At 39.7% G+C, this 27113-nt stretch overlaps 3 protein-coding genes across 3 annotated transcripts; 2 read left to right on the forward strand and 1 right to left on the reverse strand.

Annotated features, from left to right (window-relative positions):
• Positions 1 to 8345: 8345 nt before the first annotated feature.
• LOC120109713 (ribosomal L1 domain-containing protein 1-like) lies at positions 8346 to 9424 on the forward strand. Its single transcript, XM_039123422.1, is given in 4 exon segments — positions 8346 to 9006; positions 9008 to 9126; positions 9128 to 9240; positions 9243 to 9424. Coding segments are annotated over 4 exon segments (870 nt in total). The 5' UTR covers positions 8346 to 8550.
• Positions 9425 to 9473: 49 nt separating this feature from the next.
• Positions 9474 to 10208, forward strand: LOC120109714 (uncharacterized protein DDB_G0290685-like). Its single transcript, XM_039123424.1, has one exon. It carries the CDS (start codon positions 9474 to 9476, stop codon positions 10206 to 10208), a length of 735 nt encoding a protein of 244 aa, XP_038979352.1.
• A 10257-nt stretch (positions 10209 to 20465) lies between these two features.
• Positions 20466 to 22879, reverse strand: LOC120103787 (heavy metal-associated isoprenylated plant protein 32-like). Its single transcript, XM_039123423.1, has 3 exons — positions 22662 to 22879; positions 22453 to 22528; positions 20466 to 21755 (listed from the first exon to the last, which is right to left on the reverse strand). The coding sequence occupies exons 1-3, from the start codon at positions 22698 to 22700 to the stop codon at positions 20665 to 20667; spliced, it is 1206 nt and encodes a 401-aa protein (XP_038979351.1). The 5' UTR covers positions 22701 to 22879; the 3' UTR covers positions 20466 to 20664.
• Positions 22880 to 27113: the final 4234 nt, after the last annotated feature.

Raw genomic sequence — 27113 nt, forward strand, 5'->3', positions numbered from 1 at the left:
TCTTTTGATTTTGAATAAATAAAAAAATAAATTACGTAGTTTATTCTACAAACAATTCCACTGGTCATGGAGACAATTGAGATGTTAAAGTAGTCGTTATGGAACGTTGTCATCTAGAAAACAGCTTAATGGATTATTAGATATGGCCACACTTCGTCAAAAGCTGAAGTCAGAGTATAACAATAAACACATGGCTGTAAGTTCTGGCAGTCGTATATGTCAAGGTCTTAGAAGTGTTTTGCTGGTGTTCATTGCAAATGTAGTGGACAAATTAAAATTAGACAACGCATTTGATTTTAATGCCTACAAAGTTGGATCATAAAACTTTTCTTTTCTTTGTACGGATTTAAGAGATTATTATATATCAATTGGCATGTATTTAGAGAAGCCAATGAGCTGGGACTAAATGGCCACCTACGTGCGCTAACCACGCCAGCAATACCGTGTGGGACAGAGATGGGAAGCTGCCTCGGGAGCTTCGTGATATTCCCGTTTTTTTTTTTCTATTGGATATATTCATGCACGCGTCGTATGAATTATCCATCGTAAGAAAAAAAAAAAAAAGATAAAAAGAGCACTACAATGACAACATTTTTAAACCAAGTAATCAAAGAACTCATTCTTTTTCTATGGCAATTCATAATTAAACTAAGATACATAAATTACAAACATAATAAGGTGGATTCCAGGCTCTATCTGAGATCATAATTCGTTTAAGTGATGTTGGCAAGCTTTAATATACAAAATAAGCAGTAATTCTTGTTTGTCAGGTTTAAAAAACCTTGATTTTTTTTTTTCCATGAAGCACTTTGATATGATGAGAGTAATCATTTGTCTAAAACATGGATGCCTTCTTGAATGCAATCGATATGGTGCAATGCCGAGGACAATGCAGATGATATATGTCTGATGGTGGCGTGTTCATCAGAATGCTGCCTAAAACTCAAAAATGCACTAGCTAGTTCAAATATATTTGTTTTAATCTCAGTTTATATATATATATATAGAGTTATAGTTATGGTTATAAAAAAAAATTTCTAACTCCTCGGGATGATGTTTTAAAAGTATGACTTCATACCACCAAGGTGGTAGCCCAGTTGGAACGGAGCGTTTGCTTCCAACCAAGTGGTTCCAGGTTCGAAACGCGCGGGCGTCGATTAAATTTGGGGACCGGATGCCCCATGCCTGGACACGGGGTCTGGAAGCGCTACTGGTCGGCTGGTAGCCTGGGTGGTGCCAGGTGTGACGTACTCACACGGAGGGTCGGGTCGGGTAACTGAGCCGGCCCACGGGTGGGGAGGGTATGAGTAAAATAGGTCGGGGTGCCCAACACACGACTCGGTCTACCCGCATCGAACATTCTCCTGGCGGGGTGGGGGCCCAGTGGTTGGGGTTGCTACGCGGGGGTGGGCTTGTCCCTTCCTCCCCCCTTCCCCCTTTTTTTCAAGGCAAAAAAAAAAAAAAAAAAAAAAAGTATGACTTCATAAAAAATATTTGGCTGCATAATTTATTGCCCAATAACGAAAAAAAAAAGGGTTTTGGCTTATTGGCATGATACTTTCATTAAAAGGAAAAAAAGGAAAAAAAAATACGGTAAAACGGACGGATCTAAAATTAATGGACTGGCCTACAAGAAGAGGGCAACCAAGCCGAATCAAAAACCCAACCTAACCTAGCTTTGGTCCATTCCATCAGGTAGCAATCGCCCTCGAGAAAGGAGCAGGCGAGGCCAGGCCGAGCGGCGGAGTCGTACCAACGGCGCCGCGGCCGCGCAAATCCTGCTCGACGGAAGTCCGCAAGAGCCTCCGCGTCGACAGTACGCGCAAGGGGCGCAGCTGGAGGAGGAGCTAATCTAAGAAGAAGAATTAATTACCAGCGCTCTGCCAATGGCGGGTTTTCTTTTTCTTCCTCGCTCTCATTGCTTAGATGCGGGAAAATCCCGTTTATGTCTGGGATTCGTGGCCTCCCTCTTCCTTTTTCTTGAAAGCACGCAAATAATAATAAAAAACTAGGACGTGGAGGAAAAAAAACAAGGAAAAGGAATAGAGCAGACCAGGCTCAGCAGGGCAAAAAACAGCTGACAGTGACACTGTCTCTCTCTGACCTCCGTCTTTTCTTTCTCTTGCTCTCCGCCTAAAAAGCAAGCAAGCAAGCCAGCCAAAGCAGAGAGAGGTAGTGGCTATAATAGTGCTTTTTCTTCAATTTTTCTGTTTAGGGTTTTTGAATGAGGGAAGGGGTTTCTGTGTTTTTTTTTTTAGTCATTCTGCTTCCCATCCCCCAACCAGGCTAAACCTTGTCGGCGCGATTCGGACCCACGGAGGCGTTTCCGGCTCCCATGGCAATGGGCCCCTTCTCCTCCTCCTCCTCCTCCTCCTCATCTACCTCTTCATCCATAGGAGGTCGTCGTGCGCGGAGAAGAAGAAGGGTCCGTTATGACAACTTCTCTTTCCTCTACTGTCTTCTTTTCTTCTTTTTGCATGCACTTTTCAGGCGGTGGCTGGTTGCAGAGAATGGTCGATAATGGGTTTGATTTCTTACGAATCACTAGGATTTATCGTTTGGGTAGTTCTTTAAAGAAAAGATCATTTTGTTAGTTTGTTGGATGGCATTAGTGCCTGCATTGGCAACGGCAATTAATATACTAATAACAGAGAAGGAACTTGCTGTTGCTGGAGACTACACACGACACTAAGGGGTTTTTTTTTAAAATTATTGAGAAGAAAAAAACAAAAAGTGGTGGAAGGAAAAGTAAGTACGCCATGTCAGACACTAGCAGTAAGGAGGGGGAAACTCACTATATGCCACTGGGAAACTCCATTTTTTGTGGAACAAACGCGTCAACTTAGTTATTATCACTACCTCGCAAGGTTTTTTTTTTTGTATTTTAAGAAAAAATGTTTACTGATACTATCTGTGTCTTTGTTTTCTCTGTTTCTGGCTTGAATAGCTATAAATCGTGTCCTTTGACTATGTGATGCTTACTTTTAGGTACTTATCTTTTTACCCTTATCTCTTTACCTTCCTTTGAATTTGAGGGTGTCGATGAGCTCCTTGCAGCCAATCTTCTCACCTCAAGCACCAAAGCGGATGGCCCGCAGTTACCTCCTTCATATTTGTAAAACATGATAGAACACATACATGCACAAAAAACTAACTATTTTTGCAAACTAATTAACATCTATCACTATAAGCTGTAGAGACATTTACTTTCCGAAATAAATAGAAGCTCCAGTGCTTGGTGACGGCTTGATTGGCAACACAAGGAAATAATAATGGTATAAGGTTAGGTGGTATGTGTAATAGTAACTTATAAAGGTATGTAGAAATACCATGAATCAGAAATGTATATGCATTGTAGCAGAAGTTTTCTTTCAAAAGTAAATGAAAAGTTCAAGAAGACAGCGAGTGCAGAAATCTGCAGTGTATTCTTCTAGAAAAAGGATTAGATGGTAAATAATGAAATATAAAGACATGAAGACCATACAAGAAAGCATCAGAGATCGATGAGATATTAAGCAGTTTTCTGAACTCCATTTAGCCCAAGCAAGTTAACCTATTTGACCCGTTACCTGTTGGCATCATGGGTCAACAATTGGGGGCTGGATTTGCCTAAAAATTATTCAACATGTTCACTTGGGGGCAGTTCGGGCAATTTGACTCCACTGTGTCAACTCGCAATCAAATGCTATAAAAGATACGGGACATGAAAACCCCATCTCAAAAGTTGATCTCTAATTCCTTTTTGTCCTCTTCCTTTACTAGTACAATCACCATCAAGCTTTTGTTGGATGGTGCGGAGACCATTTGGTGCTCAAATCATGTAAATAGCCAATTTTGTCACCGTCTCTCTCTTTGTTGATGATGGCCAACAGGATGAAAGAGGGGTTGATATGGTAAATACAGGTGACAGATGGTGAATCTAGCAGGCCATCGGGAAATGGTGGATCTTGTAGCCCGACAAGGCAAGCTAGTATGCCCTTATGGTGGTTGCCTTCTAGCATTTGGACAACGACACCACTTGCATGCGCCATGATAATTTAAGGGTGAAGGGTGGTCAAACTGCTACCAGCAGCGTTGCCTGGGGCTATAGTGGGACTAGGAAGGAGATACTTCAAATGGTAGATGGGAGGATCAAAATAGGAACGGATTTGGGAATAAATTAATAGTGAGGGATTTTGGAGAAGGAAATGGCCTGTCAAGCCAGTCGATGCATGGCTTATGATTTAGCCACCATGAGTGTCGTGGTGGAGGCCAAGATTGAGGGAGGGAGGAGGCAAACAGGTAAGGACTGAAGTGGACAAAATGGCTTCGTTTATAAGAAAAGGTTAAAAGGTAAGCCTCCCATTCGTCAAGGGGACCAAGAATATTTAAAAATTCTGTCAAGGATAAACAATTAAATTCTAGTAAATATAAGAATTGTGTAATGTTTACATATATCATGTACTTTTTCTTAATCCTTTTAAAGTTTCTAGACAATAGATGTATCTTGTCCTTTAGCTTTAACTACTCAACTTTTTAGCCTTATAACTCAACTTTTAGTTCAATTTTTTAAAAAAATTATTTATTTATTGCACTTACAACAACATTTGGATGTTTGCATTATGCAATTAAGCTTAATGTTTCCTGTACTTCCAATTTTCTTCACTTTGTTTACATTGTTTATTACCAAACTAATGCAACATATTATTTGCTTGGTTAACAGCCTATTTCATAGAGTTCTTAAATATCAAATTGTCATTCTAATGGCAAACTAAAAAAATCATTGGATGTCAACCTACAAGCCTACAAGCCTTGTGAAGTCCCTAATATATGCTCAAGTTTGTAATGGGTCAGAGTAAATTCCTCCAGTGAATGCAAAGCTTTTGTATGCTTGCGAGCATGTGTTGTGCCTTTGCTGAGAAGAGGAGCAAGTGCCAACACTCCTCTTAGCTAGTTCACTGGATATGCTCATCCATCTTGGAAAATTTGTGCCCACACATATTTGCAAGTGGGAAATGTCTCAAACACTATACCGTATTAGATTCTTGGATCATGGATTCTTAAGACTGCTGGAGAGTTGGATTCTTCCGAAATTTGAATCCAGGCATGTTTCCCACATGAATCTCATGATAATTAAAGTGGGGCCTTTGGTTGCTCTTTAAGAGTTTGTTCAATTAGTGAAGGCATCAAAAGCTTCCGTGAAAGTCATATGATTTTGTGCTTGAACAAGGTTTTAAGTTCTGATTAGGAATATATATTTAGATAATCAATCTTAAATTTTGTGATTCATGCTGGTGGACTGCCATTTAATTCTCCAGTCAGTCGTTACCGGCTATTGTACCTTTTGTACGCATGCTTGTGACCATTCTTTAGTATGGAACAAAGAGTGATATGTGCTTGTCAGTTATATGAATTGAATCAATTTCTAATTAGTTAGGGAGCTAGGGGTTGAACTGATCATCCCTGGAATGGTGTTGAAACATAATTGATACGTTGGTAAATATTTAATTTAGGGATGTCTTGTATACAGATTGAGAGATGGTAATGCTTTTTCCTCTTATTTTCTTACAGAAGGAAATGTGAAAGCAATGAGTCCCTGTGTTCACATAGCATAAGCTATGAATTTAGTTTAGCCCAGAATTTGATTATACCTTATTGTCAGATCCCCTATGAGAAACTGGTAGGTGAGGATTTGCCTAAAGTGTAAGAAATTTGCCAGGACTCCAAGTGCATTTTAATATTTGAACAACAATAGAGGGGGGAAGGTAGAAAAATAAAAAACCCATTTGACCCCCAACGATAAGAGGCTGGGCATTAGATTTGCCTGTTGGGATACCAAATCGGTTTCTTTATTTTTTAAAAAATCACCATAAGAAGTATATGTGGCAGCAATGCAGCACATAACAAAGATAAGCACTGACAGCCCACCATGGGCTAGGATGACACTAGAGAGATGTGAGCCAGAAGAAGGAGAGCCAGAAATTGGGGAAATAACAAAACTTGAACAAGCTCCAAGTCACTTTTGTTCTTTTTGAGAAAAATGGTGGTTATTCACCACCAAGAGGTGTGAACCTGAGATCTGTCCTATAGAGAGATGGGTTAGTTGTTATATATTGTTTCAGTTTTCGTAGCGCAGTTCGCTAGACATTTTGGATCTATTGGCTTTTCTCATAAACATAGTTTAAAATATGCTTTAGGGGAACTAAAAGTTTGAAAACATGAATAAGTTCAGTTCAGAATTTTATTTGTCTACATACAACTCACAAGAACGATTCCAGTGGTAGTAACTTTATTTTTTTTTCGGCTGAACAAACTCAAAAATAAAAAAAAAGGTGCCAGATATGTCATAAAGCTATTAAAATTGTAATTAATCTCCTGTCATTTTCATTGTAGGCCTATTGTTGATTATATTAGGCATTTGAATGAAGTATCTGTCCCATGTAACTTGCTTTGATAGTTTGATGGATTTGGACATGATTTCTCATCTCATTGTTTTCCAAGTTTTAGTTTTAGTCATGTTACTATAAATGGTAGCTCCTATTTGTGTCATGATAGTTCTGCTTTTAATGTTTTCTTTTCCTCCGTTTTTAGTCCTATTGATATTGTTGAATGAATATGGAACTTGGATACTTGGATTTCTAGAAGTTGCATCGAGTGATAGCAACGAGTTAAACTTTTCACTCTTTGACGATACTTCTAAGAGCTGCAGCTCGATGTCTTAGCGAGCTTGCAAAAAATTTTTATGACCTGTGGAATTCAGTACATGTTGCTATTAAAAAACATGGCCAACATTTTTCTTTCTGCTTGTTTTCTGAATCATATGAATTGTACCCTTTTTTAAATTGTTTTCCTCCTAACAGAATTTTTCCTCACTTTTAGGTATGAAGGTGATTTGAGCTGCAGCAATCATGCGTTCTTGCGTTGATCGCTGGATTCTCTTGTCCTTGATACTAAAAGTGGTTGTATGGCATTCGATGAGGACATGTTAATTTGGAGAATTAGGGAATGAAAGCCATTTGGTCCGGGAGCAATCTGCATATACTTTTGTATCATAATATTGACATATCCAGTGAATGATTCAGGCCAATTCTATATATGTTTAATTTCAAGTTTCAGTTAAATGACTAATTCAGTGCAGGTCCAATTCTTTTTCTTTATTTATGCTTATTTGGCAGTGCACAGCTGCAAATTCTTCTAGTATTTCACCTACCACGCTGATGCATCGGACTAGTATTTTCCCTTTTTTTTTTATCAGCACCAGTATTTGAGGCCATGAATCCCCATAATGGTTTTGGAACAGAGCAATTTGTATCGTGCTTCGGACATAAATTGGAAAGCAGAATAGTTTTAGGGTGATGGTTATTTGCATGTGGCCAGGTGGTATGGGTGGTATTTCTTGAATGGATGGCAGAAATTCGTTGGTACTTCAGAATCATGCTTCAGGAGAAAAACAGATGGTTATTAATTTATCTCGAAGGGTGTACATCTGGCCAAATGGGTGGGGGAAAATTTGAACTTTATGTGCTGTTTTTACCTCAATTACAGGGATCGCACTGGTTCAAAGGCAACCGGTGCCCATTGCTTTTTGCTGTTCCATTTCCCTGTTTAATTGCCAGCTTTCTTGGTAAAGTTCCAATATGATTACGGAAGAGGACAGGTGTTCTAGCCTTCTGCTCCTTTTTTTTTATGTATATATATATATATATTTTTTGATACAACCAATGATTTATGTAACTCTAGTATGAATGCATCTAAGAAAATCAGAAAAAAAAAAAAGATCTTGGAGTGTTTGAGGCAGCTTCGGCTCAATGGTCCAAAATTTTTTATCTGAGTGATCCGTCATAAAAGAAACTATTTAGTCTGCACCAAAGATGATTCATTCACAATCATATTCTAAATATTTCGAAGTAGGGGATGGTGGCATCCTACCTCTCTAGGATGCTCCCAGATACAACTGACCACAATTACTAAGTCATCCTATGGTAGGATGGCATTAGCCAACCACAATTGCTGAGTCATCCTATGATAAAATGGTATTGGCCCTCGGTGACTGAAGCTAGTCTAGGCTTCTTTCAGCTTTGCCTCAGGAACTGAGATATGTTGAAAATTTGGACCCCCTCCACGAATTCAGGGCAGTAAAGAAGACAGCAGGAGAGAAGAGTGCAGTTGTTCCCCTTTTTTTCTTTCAGCAACGCGTATCGTCTCGTTTATTTATTTGCAAACACTTGGCTCAATATTCTGGTGATCAACGGTGAGAAGAGTGCGGCGCAGCAAAGAGAACAACCTCTTCTTACGAGTTCGTATGCAGCGTGACCCCGACCGGACCCAGTGGCTCCTGACCGTCTTAAGCCCAAACCAGTTTTCGTTCAATCCTTGGGACGAGCCCGGTCTGCCTGAACCGAGATTCCTTCGTCCGTCCACAACCCCAAAGCTTAGGGTTTTTTGGAGCAGCATTAGACGGAGACGAGCAAGGCGGCAGCAGAAAGCCTCCTTCCTCCTCCTTCCCCGCTCATCTTGCTATCATTCTCCTCTATCATCACCGTCCTCCTGTTCTTTCTCATTAACCAATCAATGGCGGGCGCTGCAACAACCGAATTATCTTTTTCTTCTTCTTACCGGATGATCAGTCGCGAGGCGGTGGGGAAGGCGGTGGACGCCCTCCTCAAGTGGATGCGGTCGCGGACGGAGCAGCAGCAGAAAGCCCAGCTCCTCGACCCGGACGACGACCTTCTCTACCTCGTCCTCACCCTCAAGCGCATCCCTCCCAAGTCCCGCATTAACCCCTACCGCATCCCCCTCCCTCACCCCCTCCACGACCTCGCCTCCACCTCCGCCTGCCTCTTTCTTGACGACCGCGATCGCTCCGGCCGACGTCGTTCCTCCTCTTGTCTCACCACCGCCGCCGCCGCCCTCGATCGCGCCCGCTGCCTCTCCCTCCCTCTCTCCGACGCCATCCCGCTTTCCGCCCTCGCCGCCGACTACCGCCCCTTCGAGGCCCGCCGCCGCCTTTGCGACTCCCACGACCTCTTTTTTCGCCGACCGCGCCGTCCTTCCCCTCCTCCCTCGCCTCCTCGGCAAGCACTTCTTCAAGAACAAGAAGCTCCCCCTCGCCCTCGACCTCTACCGCCCCGGCTGGCCCGAGCAGCTTCCGCGCCTGCCTCCACGCCACCCTCCTCCACCTCCGCGCCGGCTCGTGCAGCGTCCTCAAGGTCGGCCGCCTCTCCATGTCCCGCGACCAGATCGTCGACAACGTCATGGCTGCCACCGAGGGGCCATGGCGCATGTGCCCAAGACGTGGGCCAATGTGCGCTCGCTCCATGTCAAGGCGGTCAACTCCGTCGCCCTTCCCATCTACCAGGCGGTACCCGAGCTGGGCCTGAAGATCGAGGTGCCTGTGCCTCGCGTGCCTCAGAAGAAGGATGAGATGGAGAAAAGATGCTGCTGAAGATCCCATCGGAGAAGGAGAGGTTGTTCAGGAAGAAGAGAAGCCAAAGATGAAGGAGGAGATGCCCAAGAAGGGAAGGAGGATCCACGAAGTGCCATACATGGACACATCAGATGATCTTGACCTTGGATATGAAGAATTTTTAAATGGCGAGAGCGAGGACGAGGGCATCCTGGAAGAAGAGGGAGGGGAAGCAAGGATGGAGGAAACGATGAATAAGGATAAGACAGAGAAGAATAAGACAAAGGAGGGTGTGCAGGTGGGAGATGGAAAACAGAAGAAGAAGAAGGGGAAGAGAGAAGATGATAATAAGAATCATAGGGAGGAAGAGGGCAACAGAAAAGGAAAGGGTGAGTCAATGGTGGCCGTGGCAAAGAAGAAGGAGCTGAAGAAGGATGGAGAGGTGAAGAAGGAAAAGGATAAGAAAGGCAGGAAAGGTAGTAGTGCTGTTGACTCAGTGACAGATGGAAATTATGATGCTGGTAAAGATGGTGATGTTGATATTCTCTCCGGAGATGATGAAGTGGAGAAAGTGGGTGCAATGAAGAAGTTAAAGAAAGATGATAAGATGAAAAAGGAGAAGGCTAAGAGTAGCAAGAATGATGGTCGTGAGGACGATGATCGTGGTCACAAGGATGGTGGTGCAGAAGAAAGTTATAATGGAATGACTACGTCAAAGAAGGTGGATGAAGGTGACCAAGGAGAATGCAAAAGTGAAAAAGGGAAAGGATGGAATGACAAACAGATGGGAAGACAAGGTGGTGAAGAAGATCAAGAGGACTAAGTTGAGACATGAAACTGATTGATGGGGTTTTGAAGGAGCTAGATATCTATTTTTTCTGAGTTCAACTGGTGACTGGCTGTGTATTTCATGGCCTATTCTTTCAGGTTTTGGTATTATCCTATCCAATTTAGATAGTTAAATTTCAGTGGCAGAATTTTTTTTTCCCCAGTGAAGAAAGAGGCTGTTGATTACTTTTTTTCAATCATTTATCTTATATAGTTGGTTGAGTTAACGAAAACAGTTGGCAGTTACTGGTGCTTATTTGATGATGGTTAGTTAGTGGGCACTAATTCCACTAACTAATTATGTATGTCCTCAGCTACTTTGTTAATGTTATTGGAGAGTGGGTTCTCATATTTTTTTGACTTGTTAATTTTTTGATATTTTATTTTCAATGCCATCGCATCAAACATGATTTCTTTCTGCCTGTATAATTCGAAAAACTAAACCAACACTTAGCTGATAAATATGACTCCTTAATGTGACTGTACTAGTCCCTTACTACAACAAGCTTTGTCAAGTTATCTGTGAACAAATTCACAGCAATGCTTCTTTGACCTATTCTAATTTAAAAAGAAAAAAATGATTAAAAGCTTGTAAAAGTTCCTAAACGATTTTATCTCGTTATCTAATCATTCACTATCCCCAATGAAAGATAAAGTTGGTTATTTGAGGTTAGTCTAGTAACATCAAAAATGTGGTATTTAATTGAAATTGTACTTTATAATGCAGTATGTTGGTTTAGAAGTCAAAAAGTTGATTCTAGTTAACCTTTATAAACATGTTGGCGGAGTCTTATTTGTACATTTCATATCATAATAAAGGAGAAAATAAAAGAGATGCTGATTTCTTAGTTGTTATCTCACCATCTTTTTTTTTTTCCTTAGATGAAAAGATCATGTAATTTTCACAAGATCTTAAAAGAGGAAACTAGGAAATTGAAGAATTTGAAGGAAAGGAGAAATAAAATATTTAATGGATCTTCTAGGCTAGCATCAATGTATATGCTTTAAATTTATCTTAAAATCAAAGAAAGGAAGAAGAAGAGTTCAAATTTTGGGCAGATTGTTGAAGAAAAGGAAGGGGACAACCTAATGGTGATGCTTGGTAGGTCATGTAATAATTAAAATTACTTTGTATAAAACATTACCTCTTTTTATTTTCATTTATTGGTTGCCATTTCAGCCTGCTAGGTTACTGATTTAATTGGGTAATCTACTCACCTATCTGCCGAAGTTTTTGTCTCACTTGAAATCTTGAACCTTAGCAGCTATTTATTACATCTTTAGCATAAAACAAAGTAGAAAAAATGGATATGTAAAGGAATTCCCTTACCCTCATTAGAGGAAAGAATGAAAAATTAGAAGTGCACAATCTTCTTTGCCATTTGTTCTGGTAGTTTAGCCTGTAGGCTAGTGTAGACTACACAGCCAGGGGTAGCCACCCAACCCTTATAGGCCACATGATCACTAGCCTGCCATCTGCAAACTATGTAATGCAGTGCCCATTCAGTTGGGCACTCAACCAAATCTACCCCAAATTCAGTGGGGATTTCAAAATATCAAGGGTATATATTGATGTTTCTGCCATTTTCTTGATACTCCGTGTTTCTGTGGGTTTATACTGATGTTTTTGCCATTCTTCTTGGTTGCTATGTGTTTGCTTATTTATGTGGACTTATCCCAAACCAAACCTCAAGTACCAGACAGTTTCTATTGGAAGAAATACCTACATCCATTGCCCTTCTCCCTTGAGGTCACATCGGCATGCAAACTCATACCTACCCACTATTCATTTTGCTAGCAACAAAATCCCCTTTTCATCTTGTTGCCTAATTGAATTTATTGATATTAGAAATCCCAAATTACAATGTCTCTGTTTAGTTCATTATAGTTTTGGTATCTACTTCCTGTATTTGTTGTTTTCGAGTTGTTTCATTTGGTGGCAAGGAGGTCTTCTTTCTAGATCCCCCCTTTAATCATGATGGTCAAAACTTCATGCCCATGCTTCCTTCAAGAAAGGTCCTTTAGATGAGTCTCATATGAACCCATTTGTGAGAGGCACATGACTGGATATATTAGTGTGTATTGTATTATGTTATAGGACCATGAAAATATTTCACAATCACAAAAAAGCCTTTTTAACTAAGGGGATTATGTAACTAGTACAATCAATACCGCTCATTGACATAGTGCATCTAATGTTATACCTAGGTTACCCATAATGTGCCAGGTATATTACACCCAAACTTATGTTGCATGCGTATTTTTATAAAACCTTCTTTTTAGATTAATGTTCCTTTGACATTACAGTGAAAGTTGTTTTTGTTGATATGATTTATATTTTATGTGGCACTTACCGGAAATGAGTCAAAAAGCAATGACATCCTGATTTGTAGCATCTAATGTGCTTAAAATTATCAAGCATGTATTTGCCATATCCAAACATGTGTGCTCATCTTTGTATTTTGTCAATCTATCTTCTGATGTGTATTGTATTATTGTATTATGTCATGCATCTTTTTGCCTGCTGATTTTGACATGATATACCAAAAACATGCATTCCGTGCTGAGCACTAAGATATATGTATAAACAATTCTTCAGAATGTGGTGAGTCATGTGCTTCTCGCCAATCTCTTTTAGCATTATTATGTTTCTGGAGTAGATTTGCTGATTATTGGTTTAGTTCAGACACAATGCGCTCTTCATAAAAGGAAAACGAAAAATTGATCGAGATATACACTCATGTATGTTTATGATTTTAAAAGTTTGTGCTCTTTGGAAGGAAAGTGGCTTAATTGCACAGGACAAAAGTTATGAAAACGAGTGCAAGTTTGAACATGTGCAAATTTCTGTGGATATTCATCTTGTTTCATTGCTATTGATGTTCTGTTCATTATTCATACTTTGGCATAAATAGCAGATTATGCCTTAATAAAGTTGTGGGTTTATATTGCATATGATTGTTTCCAGCATATGTAGCTTCAAGAAGTAGTCTGTGTTCATGAATATTTACAAATTGGTGTTCTAGATATCCATTCAGCTGGACTTGCAATGTTGAAGGACATGATGTTCTTCCTATGCATGTGACTTGATGGTGGCATGTAGTTTTTTTTCAGGAATGATGGTGGCATGTAGTAGTTGTTCAATCATACATAATATTAGGTGATGGAAATGCTTAGTTGCAAGGGTTATCTATGTAAGTTGTGTGCCTTTTTCCTTGGAGTCTGAAAAAGAGGAAATCCGGTTCTTTGTAACGAGAATCAACCTTCAATTGGTCCACTTAGAGAGGAAACCAGCCTCCCATTTAGAGTTCTTTGTCGATGTTGTTGGCTGTGAAGAAGCTTAGAGCTTGAAAAACTGTCTTCTTCTTCTTCTTCTTCTAGAAGATATAAAGGAGTCTGATTCCCCTCCTGAAATGGGCCAATTGGAGGTTGGTTCCCATTGACAATGGAGGCTGGTTCCTGCTTGAAGTGGACTAACTGGAGGTTCTTTGCCCTTGAAGGGAGCCAAATTTCTTCTTTCCTAGACTGGACGGGAAAAGGCAAACTAAACCTTTTTTTGTGTGTGATAAGTGGGAAAGAGCATATTTTAATACATCTCATTTTAACAATGACGAACTTGATGCATTATTGTTAGTGAATTCATGATATTCTATCATTCTTAAACTTTAGACTTATGCTCTATAGTAAATCTCATATTTGATATGTAAGGCTTTGATGATGATGGTGCTGCTGCTGATGATGATTTTTGTAATGGTTTGTGACCACTGCCCACATTTTAGTTACTGTATCCTATTCCTTGTTTTAGTGGCTTATTATTATTTATAGAAGTTTGAGTGGTTATCCAAGACTATTTGAAGACTCATTCAATGCTATACTGTTTTTTAGACTATTTGAAGACTTGTTGCAGGAGTGCTATTTCTTTTTTCGATATAGTGGTTTCCACATTTTTCCTTTTCCATTTTATGGACTCTTCCAGCCTCAGTTTTCTCCACCATCTTTTTATCTTGCAACAACCCACAACACCCCCCCCCCCCCCCCCCCCCCCGAAAAAAAAAAAAAAAAAAACACGCACACATTATCATCCCTATTGTCTTCTGAGAAGGTTATATTAGATTGGCTCTATTATTTGATAGAAACCACCTAAGCTTTAAACCCTTCATTTCAATCATAATTTGAAACCAAATACTGCCCCTAGAAACCGTAACCTAGATTTTTTTTTCTTTTTTGGGGTAAAACGCCAACCTTACACAGCCCTAGCATGGATACAACCCTTCGCATTTGAGAGGGCGCAGATGAGTCAAGTATTCCCCAGCACAGCGCCTATGTTATTGTCAACATATGAAGCCACCTAATTTGTAGCACTATTAGTCTCTCTATACACATGCGCAGCTTGAAATGACAAACCTGGATAGTTTAAGTAGCTTAGATATGCACAAAATCATATAATCTTTTTCCTGTAATGTTTGATGAACCGACCAAAGTAGATCATACAATGATTGTTTAATATGATTGGTAATGTTTCAAGTGGATTGTGGATTGTTCCAAATGGTTTCTAGAATGCTCTTATATGTGGTTAACTGGCATTGTACATGTGGTTTCTAGGTTTATGTGGGAGTAATATTATTAGCATTTGATTTTTTTTTTTTCCGATTTGATGAAGCTGTTCTTTATTGCTTTAATATTCATTGGTTGCAATTTGTTAAGAAGTAGGGTAACCTATAGATAACTATGACTAACTAGAGCAGTGTAGATAGGCATATGTAGTTGTCCTTGTTGTTAATAGTCTTAAATTTTATGTATTTTGGACTGTAGTTTTGCTTAGAACTGAAATTACAAAAATGAAAACTGGTCCGGACACAGGCAAATTTCTGTTGATATTCATTGAGTTTGGTTGCTCTATATATTTTGTTATTTTCTACTATATATTTTGTTATTTTCTGCTTTTGCCACAGGGTTCAGTCCTTGAACGGTGTGTGTTTCGAAACGAAGGTCTGCCTGTTTCGATTAAGAGTAATCCCCGCTTTATATACACTCGTGCACGATCTTGGTATTGAAAATAAGATGGCCATGAAAACCAAGAGCCAGGGATTCAATGCCTGGTAAAGATGGCACTAATGTTTCATGGCAATTAATCCAAGGACTGGACCTCCGTTTCCCAGAACGAAAAGAAAGAAAATTGGTGAAATAAACTCCTCAATACTGGCATTGTCAGATTTTAGACGAGTTTGTTATGCACCATCACAAGGGTAAACCAGAATAGGTGTTTCTTGGACTGCCTTGTGCTTGAACAATGGTTGAAAGCAAATCCTTGTTTGGATTAACCTCCCATGGCTATATACATGTTTCAAATTGACCTTCTTGCTCCAGTCTGTACTTTTTGCACTGCAGGAGTTAAATCCCGTGGTGGTCTCTCCCACCAAACTTTAGCTCAATCCATTTATGTCCTTGAGAGACACATAGTTGTATTGTTATCTGATGAATTTTAAGTAGCCTTCCCTTGGAAAGCAATTTCTGCGGGTAAAAGATCTAGAATTCCATTATCTTGAAGTTTTTCTTTTCCTGAAAATTTGCTAACGCTTAACGAGCCTGTATAAGTTAAGCATCTGGATCTCCCCTATTTTCTGATACAAGTGATAATAAAATGGCTGCTTAATATTATTTATGATGTCCCAAGAGGAACAAGGTCTGATCAAAATGGTCCTAGCATCTTTTAGGGCTTTTAGGGTATGCATGAAATGAAGCTTGGAACAGCAATTATGGCTGGTAATCTGTCGCACCAAGGGATCCTTTGTCTATATTTTAATTGACCACAGGATTGCAAAAACTGCAGAAAATGGTCTTTTTGGAATCTTCGGCTAAATCTGCTAGTCCCTAAAATTTGGTTTGAGGCTTGTGATTTCTTGTTCGTGTATGGTAATTAGGACTGGCAATTCGTGCTTAGGATTGGCGACTTTTTTTGGCTGGGGTTGAGAGCTCTAGCCCTTCCCTATGTTTGAGACACGTCTGAGGGCAGGTCTTCAATCATTTTGGGATGGTGTGGCAGATTAACAATTTCGCAATTGTGTATTGTTTACGTCAGAGACTCAGAGCCCCCTTGCCAGGTTAACTTCAAGCAAAGCATCTATCCCAGAGATCCGCCGAACTACCGTGCACGAATCGCCCTCCGTTCGCATGTGCACACCCGGATACTGTTGTAGAAGAAAATGAAGACTTTGCCCAGGCGACGGGGACTCGGCTGAGGAAATCAAGCACTCTCCGCACTAAACTCTAGAAAGATCTTAGGATTTATTCTAAGAAAGCATATGCTGTTTCTAAATTTATACTTTGAATTAAAAAAAAAAAAAAAGAAGAAAACTTTAGCTTGGATTAGTGAATCATACAAAAGCAAGTATACTTAAAAGCTAGAATTATACAACCTTATCAAGTAACCCATACTTTTGGGTCAAACTGAAAAGGTTAGAGATGTTTTTTTCTAGTTGGAAGTTTTTGAAAGCATGAAGCGGATGTGTACCAGAGTGGTTTGGTCGATTTTGAGTTTGGCCAATTTTGGTCTGAATTTAGTAAGTTTAATATGAAAATAGGAGGATATAAGTAGAGATGCATGCATCTAGATCCTAATAGGCTAGGTTAAGAATGGAGAGGTGGCGGGATACAATTAGCATGGATTAGGATCTGACTTAGGTTAAAGGTTTGTAGGTCCAAGGTTTGAACCCTTGCATGAGGTGATGGTTGAGTGATGGAGTTTGTAAAGAACAGAAAGTTTGGGGGACCAACGGAGAAAAAATGTGGCAGGCGTTGCAGGGGATAACTCGGCCATAATTTGTGGCGAGGTAGCCTTTCAGGCTATGTATGTTTGCAGAGAAGCCAACGAAGCTGCTGATTGGGTGGCTTCGTATGTAGCTAACCTTGCTAGAGACATTCTATGGGTCGGAGAGAAGGAAGCTTTTATTGTCTTTTGATTTTTTTTTTTTTTTTTTATATGTGCGCATTAAGACGGTAAAAATCATCCGCCTCAAATATATATATATATATATATATATATATATATTATATATATATATATATATATATATATATATATATATATATATATATATATATATGGCAGCAGCATGGCACGTTACAATTCGTAAAATTTGTAACATGCCTTCCTGAAAATGAAACTGGAAAGGAGATTTATTACAAATGGGACACGAGAGATCTTAACAGTGATCAGTCTATCTGCCATCTATTATTCAATACCATCATGAAATATGAATGTTCCAGCTGCATTAGTACCGGGCGTGACATGACATTGACTGCCTGTCGCTAACAACCATATCCCATGTCTTCATGATTTTTCTTGATGCATACTGTTGCATGATGCTTTTTTTTTTTTTGGGGGGGGGGGGGGGGGGGGGGGGGGGGGGGGGGGGGGGGTTGGCTGGGGTCGGGGGTGTTTGTACTCCTATCCGAAATATATGTTTTACCACAGATCAAAATCTTATATCAGGTTTTGGTACCGCCAGTATCTACAGACAACTGCATATGTACGGGGATAATGGAGTATGGAGATGGCGAACTAAAGAGGTATCATTAATTTGTCCCGGTTCCGTTGGTCTGATAAATATAATTTTTTTTAAGTGATCAGCTGGTAGAAACACCAATATCATTAACTGCTTTGCTTTTGACTATCATGCTTTCCCCATCAAGGAGTGTTTAGGGTCTTTTGGTAGAAATTGCACTGCGACCTAAATTATAGTAATTGGCTTACAAGGAAGTTCATTAGTATTTTAAAATTAGTTTAGAAAAAAAAACATCTTTAATAAACATTCTGTCGAGCATGTTGCGGGTGGATACAAAGTTAGAGCACTCAACGTACATACAGCATCGAAGTCACCTGGCCTAGGAGAGGATAGGTTGCATAGCTACAGGTTTTAAAAAGGACCGAAGTGAAGGAGAGAGAAGAAGAAAAAAAAATTAAAAAAATTTACTTAAGTGGCTGTAATTAGTCTCGTAGTTATTTTGATTTGTACCACCAGATAATATTGTGTTGCAGCGTGATGAGCAATTCAATTTATCATGCAACTTGGGTTACGGATATTTAAATAATCTGTATGCATGCAGCTCCGGTTATAGAACTTCAAGCAACCCGTGACACGAATGAAATACAGGACATTAGATATGGTCGTGGATTTGGCCATTGTGAATGGAGGATATGGCGTGGGACCTGAAACCAGGCCCGCGTGCTGCAACTACCCACGCTCCGTGCGCACAAGTCAAAGGGCGATGGGCTCTTCTCCCCAGCACTCTGATTCATCCATAAATTTTTTTTAAAAAAAAGTACCTACCTAAATTCTCACGCTCCCTGGTCCTCGTATCGTTTCACTTGTACCAAAAGCAAGAGGCTAGCAAAGAGGTTTTTGTAGTTGGTAGCGCTTTGGATGTCCACCTTTTAACAGTTAATCCCAGCTTTTGTGTAGTCTACTACTCTTTGGTTTGGAGTCCATGCCCTTCTCTCTCTCCCCTTTACATTTATGAAATCTCTTTTCCACCCAAAAGTGGGAGGACCAGTGGGTACGTCACATGGCCATGGCTTTCTCAGTCCTTGTAATTCCCCCCTTGGCTGCCCGTCTTTTTCAAAAGGAGGTAGATGCCGTCTGGCTTTCAGACAGTGAATTTTAGTTGACGGAGGAAAGAAGTGGCATTTATTACTTTAATGCAAAGTCACTTTCAATGCGCTTGTTTCCTTGGCATGTTCCTATCCACCTTTTTGGTCACCGGAAACTATAATCTCTAATTGTATTTCTGCAAATTGGTTCATGAGAAATTGAAGCAATTAGTTATTGTTCGCTTTCGCTTGTGCATATTTTCCTTCCTTTTTTCAATAAGAATTATGAGTGTTCCGCTATGAACAGAAACATTACATATATACAATCTTGTGATGGAGGGTGGATAAATTTTGGCAGATCACCCGAACAGCTTTCCTGCAAGAGGAGTCCAAAGTAGAAAACAAGCTTTAATGCGATGGGGAACTCCTTACCCTTCCTTAGGTCTCGAAGGAAAGAGAGCAGATGAAAATTTTCAGGCTTTACAGAATATCTCAAAGGTGTCACATGAATTGATGGCTAGCTGCTCGATCACTCCAATAGTGTCTACTTTGGCCGTCAGCACTCGCATTCTTTGTTATGAGCCAATACTATACTTACCTAACAAGCTTGGAGGACTTCAGAATTAGTGAACTAAACTAGTAGCTCTCTCTCTCCTCTCTCTCTCTCTCTGAGGATATGTCTCAAGCGTACTAAAGATCTATCCTTAATTAGGTGACATAGGATCCTCACAATACTATTGCTGTCCTTGGAACCATCAACTCTCGGCTACGGGAGCTTGCGAGGATGCTTGTTAATTTAGCAACGGTGGGGCCATCATGGGTTGTCGGTGTCTTGGACATAAGGAGCAGTTGTGGGCAAAGTGACAACTGCAGGACAAGCACCCGGGCAACCCTATGGAATCCATCAGCTTGCTCGCATTTAGCTCTTCACCATGAAGCAGCGAACCCAAGGTAACAAAAGTTCCAAGCTTCGGGGTTTAAGCGCAAGTCTAAAATCCAAGTGCAAAGGAAAAATACAGTTTTCTCAAACCCCGTATCATCTGTTTCAAATTAAAGGCATGTCTGCAAAAAAAAAAAAAAAAAAAAGGTCAGCCTCCATTCAACTTAACAAACCTTTCTCGTCTCAACAATCGAAATTTAGAAAATTGCCTCAATTCTCTTAAAACTTCTAACGATCAACCAAAGAAACTTGTTTTTGAAAATTCAAAATCATTGAGGTTCCAAGAAGATGAAGGAATATGAATTGATTACAAATAATCAACTAAACACTCCTCTTACCCCAAATTGCATTGAGTAATAATCAGGTGGCAGACTTTTTATACTTCGGCAGAATCAAAAGCTCTGATACAATGAAGATATCATATTTCAGTACTTCATTATTACTTATCCACCATGAAAATCTTATGTCACATGGGATGCTGCAAGCTACTCCACTGTCATGATATCTCCTGTATAAAAGGCAAGAGACAAATTTCTGCCAGCAAAACCCTTGGTTGACCAGCCCCTCTCATCAACAATCCATTCAATATGCCATGCACCAAGCCACATACCATGCCAGTGTCCCATGGACATCATAATAGAGGCTTAGAAGCCACAAGCACAGTCTCCAAAACCAAAAAAGAAAACAAGTCAGTGTACAAAAGGCAGCTCATAAGGAAGATATATAGGATTATAAACTTTTAATACCTGCTTCAAATAAATACCACAGGTTGCCATCGGCGTCAAATAGAGCACCATACGAACCATTTATAGCAAGCCTTAAACAACAGGAAAAAAGCCAAAAAAAAAAAACACCAACAGTACCTAGTACTTTTTTATCACATACTTCGCACCCTTCAGATCCTAGTGCATCTATAACCTTTTACATGACAGCACAACTACTGGTGTTCTCATCACTGAAAAGATGGGCACCGTAGTCTCCAGTCTCTGGCTGGTGGTAGAGATAGGGACTTGGATGGTAGGGATAGTAATAGCCAGTGTATGGAGGGATTTGAGGAGCCCTGTTGTGCATCATCTGGGGTTGCATGTACCTGCTTTCGTTCATCAGCATGCTGCTGTTGTTGAGTCCTCCTCTGGGGTTCATCACCATGGCGGATGGATGATTCTGATAGGTTTGCAGGTTCCCCATCATGGGTGTCTGATGAGCCCCACCAAGCCCCCCAACACCACCACCATTCGCTGGGAAGCCTGTGGGGAAGGTGGTCCCTAGCTGCTGCTGCTGCTGCTGGGCTTGGTGGAACCCCAAGCCATTGTTCCCACCAAGACCTTGGAGCCCTCCCATGGCGCCCATCAGGCCATTGATGTCGCTCACCCTCCTGCCTTCCCCTGCATTAAGACTGCCGCCACCCAAGTGGGCAGCATTGCCCATCTTGTTGTTGGGGAGTGCGGCGTTTAAGACCTTCTGGTCTGGTGGCCCATTTGGGCCCTTGCGCCCTGCATTCTGGTTGGGGTTTCCACCACCTTTCTTTCCTGCTCCATTGTTGCCATTCCCACCAGCAATGCCATTTTTCTTGGCATTAGCTGCTGCTGCTGCTGTTGCCGCATTATTTGCCTGCCTCAGTAGATTGAGCTGATTCATCTTCTCACCAAGGATCCGAAGCTCGTCAACGTCATCCTCGTCGTCGTCGTCGTCGGCGTCGGCGTCGTCGTCTTCGCAGTCGTCGTCGTCGGAGCTGAAGGAATCAAGCTTGTCGTGCTGGTTCTTGAAGGCTTTGAGGCCTTGAAAGAAGGCCTGGTTGGGGTTGCCTCTGTTGTTCTTGGTGCCATCTTTAAGGGAATGGGCAGCTGCTTGGTGCTGCTGGTTGGGCTTGTGGCTCTGGTTGTTGGGCTTCTGAGTCCAGAGCTCTGCATGCTTGCCTGATCTGGCCAGCTTCTTGAGCAGGGTCTTGGAGTCCACATTTCCTGAGACCGTCACCTTCTGATGCTCTGCATCTATGCTCACAGTATAGACTCCTGAATGAGATGGAGAAAGGATCAGATATGTGTGCACAAGCCGAACAAGATGGTCATACAGGACCGGGAGTATCCAGAGTTTGCCCTCTTGCAATGTCACTACTATTATCTTATATTTGTTTCTCTGATTGCAAAGTTTTGAGCTGGGGTAATGACCAAACAGCGAGAAGAAACTATCAAAACTTTATTTCTCACTACAATTCTTACATATCGGAGGAAAATAAATTCTAGGATGAGGGGGAGGAAGAAACAAAAAAGAAAGGATATATCTTCGTTGATGAACAATTCCATATTTTAAATTCTTAATAGATTGTCACGCATCAACACAAACAAAGGCCCTGAACCACAAGAAGCAGAAAAGAAGGACAACCTCCATGTGTGCTAAGAAATCTATCAATTTGTTTACTGTAGAGGTGGAAGGACAACGCTATCCATCCTCGCCACTGTCGTACTCAGAAGGTTAGAGACAGTAAAAGAAAATGAATAAAATGGATACCCAGACAACTCTTGAATATTTCAACTACTTATTTCCATGTCAAGATATTTCAGACCTTGGTTTACTGTCGAATTTAAGAAGAAATAAGAAACCATATTTATAAAACAAAATAAAATCCATCAAGTAATAAAACACCTTAAGTTTTGGCACTTTTCTCACTTTTTTCTTTCTTGAAAAGACAGCTATATGAAAACAAAGTACCTTCGATCCTTTGAAGAATCTTCTTCACCTCCTGCTTACATCCATCGCAGTGTATGTTCACTTTGAGGATGAACGTCTGCAAGAAACAACATATATACAAACAAACCCATCAAAATAGCTCCCGTTCACATTCTTCGCTTTCTGGAGGCGCGCTATAAGGATATTATACACCGAGAAAGAGAGGAGAACGGGAGGAAAGGATGTGATACCTGTATCTTGAGGAGCTTAAAGTTATCATCTTTAGTCATTTCCACTACTGTTGATGTGTCTTCTGAGAAAACTAGAAAATATAACTCTGGCCAGAGAGAGAGAGAGAGAGAGAGAGAGAGAGAGAGAGAGAGAGACTAAGCCACCACTACTCCTTGAAAGAAAGGGTGGTGGCGATGGTGGTGAAAAGGGTTGGCTACAAAGAGGACTACTCCTTCATGAATGGTTGGCTACTCCTTCATGAATGGCTGCTACAAGCTCTCATTAAACCCCCACAAGGGTGCTCTACTCAATATATATGGGAGAGCCTGCCAGCCTCTGGCCCTGAAAAGCCATCCGACGGCCAAAACGAAGGAAGCAGATGATCGAAGAGAGAGATGATGTGATTTGACGTTTAAATCCAGGAAAACCGTCAGTAAGGGAAGCACCGGCGACATGACAAGGGCCCCCCCGCCTTCCCCCTACTTCTACGCATGCATAGCCTCTGTCCTTTTGGCCACCTTGGTCCTCCCCGTTTTTACCGCGAGATGGTAACACTGGTACAGGAGAAAAAGGAAAGAATACTTAGCAGCCTTCCTTCTCTTTCTATCATTTTACTAAACTTCTCTACCACCATTACTTTTGCGCTGCCCCTTTCGAGTTTGAGATGAGTTTAGTTTTAGCGTGCCGAGGAGAATGTCCTCCTGTAGATTGGGGTGGGCCAGATCGCATGTGCATGGAAGGAGACTCGGCGCAAAGATCGTAAGCTTTTGCTTTATGTTGCTGGAACTTTGATCGATGGTGGCTTTAGATGCTTGCATAGGAGCATACATTCTCCTGAGTGGCTCGTTTCAACCAAAAAAAAAAAAAAAAAAAAGGAAAAGAAACCGGATATTTACTTTGCTTGTGCTTGCACATAGAAAAGAAAAGAAGGCCAATGATTTGTTTGTTGATGGAGTTGGGAAAATGGAGGCCAGGCTAAAGGCATTAATTGGGAGGAGAATGTTTCCACCTGGTCTCATATATCGATCCGTTCTTCTAAGAACTTAATTTTAGCTGTAAGATTTTCTTGTATAAATTTTAATGGAAAGGTAAGATTCGCTGCCTGATTCATGGAACATCCTAGTTGACATTTCATGTGCCATGATTTGACCTCATCTGGCGTGTCATATTTCCAGCATTGGGGAATGGATTTGAAAAGAAAAAAAAGTTGCAAGGAAATAATTTTCTTGTTTATAAATGCATGTGTTCCCATTATTTCACCAGTAACTTGTAGCTTCAACTCGGTCTTCATGGACTGTTTGGTCACAAAAATAAACAAGTAAACAGAAACAAAAGGCTGCATCGGTTGACGGAGAATTCAAAAAAAAAAAAGACAAGACTTTTCGGAGAAAAAATCTGAAAAATTATAAGAATCTATATATGCAAGGATGTGTTTAGTTTCACAGATTATTTGCTGTATAAATTTTAGGTATTTATATAAGATCAAAAAATCTAAATAATATCCTAATCTTTTTGAAAGATGTGACAAAAATATCTTTGGTGGAATTAATTATGCAAGCCTAGATATTGCGAAAAATACTTTTCAAATTTTTAAGCCCGAAATCTCTCCTGCTAATCCCGGTTGATGCAGGATACAAAGTGCACACAAAAACTAAGATGCTGGAAAAATTACAATTAATTTATTACTCATAATTTCCTTGTATATTTTATGGGTTGTTCAAAGAGAAGAGCATCGCACGCACCAATTGCAGAATAAAAACAATCGAAAGGACATACAGAATGTATGAGCATTGCAATGATGAAATAAAGACAAGTAGATGAGGGTATGCTAGAGTTGGGAAACTTTGAAGAAGTCTGCCTATAATTTTGTGTTATTCTACTAAGAATTAATATATATATTTAGAATGTTGATTATATGAAGACATTTATAGCAGGCAAAGAACTAAGAAAAAAGAATAAAATCCACTTGCCAAAATTGAATTAGATACAAATAGAAGGAGATAAGTTTATCCGTTTCTTTTGACAAGCACTTTGTCGGAGTTTGCTGCCGGAGGAGGTCCTCCTCGTTTTGTTTCTGCAATTGATCCATAATAAGCTACACTTCTAACTAAAAGCCACTGTTGATTCTATGGAGAGCTTTAATTGAAATACTGAAAGGTTTTCATGATGTGGCACATGACGTTTGTTTGGTTTTGTCTTGGGAGGGTTCCTTCTTTTTTGAGCCATGTAAAGGATATTAATGAAAGATAAAATGATAGCAGCTCGGATTGGTGTGTAAGCATGTTTTGTTATTATCTGGGTTTATTTCTGTTGCTATTAGCTTTTTAATTACAATTAATAATAAGAGATATTCATGCCTTGATATTCCCCAAATTATAGGTTTTTCTTCTATGGATAAATGGAGCTTCTAAACTCCATGCTAGATGAACACAAACGTGCTCCCTCTGGTCACCTTGGTCCAATTAGTTGATGGCATGCATTAGCTTGGGTGGTCCAACTAGAGATTTTGGGTAAATTGATGATTATTATAGCTGTGAATGGCAGTTGTTTGAACACGTAAGAGAAGGGATTTGGGGGGAAGATGAAAGTATTTAAGGTCATTTATATTCTATATTAGTTTTGGAGGTGAAGCTTTAGTAGTTATTTTTTTTCTTTTTATATTTGTACGAATAGTGGGGCTTTGTGATAAGAAAGTCATGCATCATAAAAAAAATAGCAGAGATTTTGATTATTATGTTGAGACTTGAGTTGTATGTGGATTGAACTAGCCATTTTAATCCATTATTGACAAAAAAAAAAAAGGATAATTGAATGCATGGGGATGTCACCATTGTAAAGTCCGAAAATGTCAGATATACGCAGACTTATATATATTCTCATGTATCAAGAGGTTGTTTCTGTATTTTAAATTCATACAATTCAAATCATAGTCTCCCATACTCACTCTCACTTTAATCCACTATTAATACAATAAAATTTAATAAATCATTCTCTATCTAACATCATCTAAAAAAAATATGAATTACAAAAATATATTTAAATTAAAATAAATAAGGCTTGGATTCTAAATTTGATCCTATTTAGATATGAATTGGATTTGGTGCATATATACCAGTAAATATTCATGCATTTCTCATATTTATACACACATTCATATACTTATATTTCTTCTGCTTTTTTTTTTGTCTTTATTTCTTACTTTCCTCCCTAAATGAAGAGGTGTCTATGAGCGGGTGGGAGGTTGTTAAAAATTGAAGGAGTAGAAACTAAAATTAAAGGCGTTTTACCAATGGTACATTGTCGGCGATGAGAGATCTCGTGTTAAAACTCATGTACGAAGTTTTATGATAAGACTGTAGAGACATTTTAATAGGTGGGTGAACGATACCACTTTCTTTCAGCTAATTATTTATTGTTCCAAGTTCAAGTACGAAAATTTATTGACTTTGGTACATTTGAACAGGTAAGCATGCAATAATATATTGGGATGGGGAAAGGAAGTTTGTGATTATATACAAGTACTTGGTTTTAACCTTTTTATTAAAGCAATCACAGTTATATTTTTTTACATTAAAGTGAAAGGGTTTCCCATCTTTGTTTGTCCATGATCGATGTCAATTGAACTACAAATCTAGGTTGCTAACAATGTCTCTCATCGACTGCATTACCTATTTATCTTTAAATTTTATTTTCATCAAAGTTGCAGTGTTTAGTGTCAGGAGAGGGCAACTCTCATTGTGGGTTGCCAATAGGATTATTATTATTATTATTATTATTATTAACAACTGCTGCTCAGTCTCAATTAAATGTTTTTACTAAAAGAACATTAACTAGACATTGGGGGGTTCTTTTTGGCTGAAAATCTACATGGAGCATAAGCTTTTAGGAGACAATCATGTTACTTCGTGTAATAATGACAAGATAAGCATCAATCAAGCACTTGGAGACTGCTTGAACCAAAAGCAACAATGCTTCTACTCATAGTCCAAGGGATCTAATAAATTCATCTTTGTATTTTTCTTTAAAAATAAATAATGCTACATACAGAGGATCAACAAGCTCCTTGTGCAAGATTCAACTTGGCGAAAAGCAGACGAGCAGTAATTAGAGGTGCAAATGAGTAGGGTTGGGTCATAAGTGATCCCGACCCAACTCGATTTTTTATTTGGATCCTAATTTTAGACCCAGATAAAAGATTGGGGCCGAATCGGTCTACCGCTACAATTTTTGACCTAATGAGTCATTCAGGATGGCTCGGGTCTGTGTATAATCTGGACCTAATTCAAAAAATTCGAGTCTAATTCAAAACTAAGTCGAGTCCAATCGAATTTGGTTATGGTTAACCTATCTATGGCTCCAGAACTTGTTTTTGCACCTTCGTGAGCTGCAACCCACATGTCCAAATAATATTACAAATTTAAGTCGGGTTGTAGGATTGAAAATCAAAATTACTTAAATATCAAATGGGTCGG

This window comes from Phoenix dactylifera, unplaced genomic scaffold (genome assembly GCF_009389715.1).
Source record: "Phoenix dactylifera cultivar Barhee BC4 unplaced genomic scaffold, palm_55x_up_171113_PBpolish2nd_filt_p 002585F, whole genome shotgun sequence".
NCBI classification, from domain to species: Eukaryota; Viridiplantae; Streptophyta; class Magnoliopsida; order Arecales; family Arecaceae; genus Phoenix; species Phoenix dactylifera.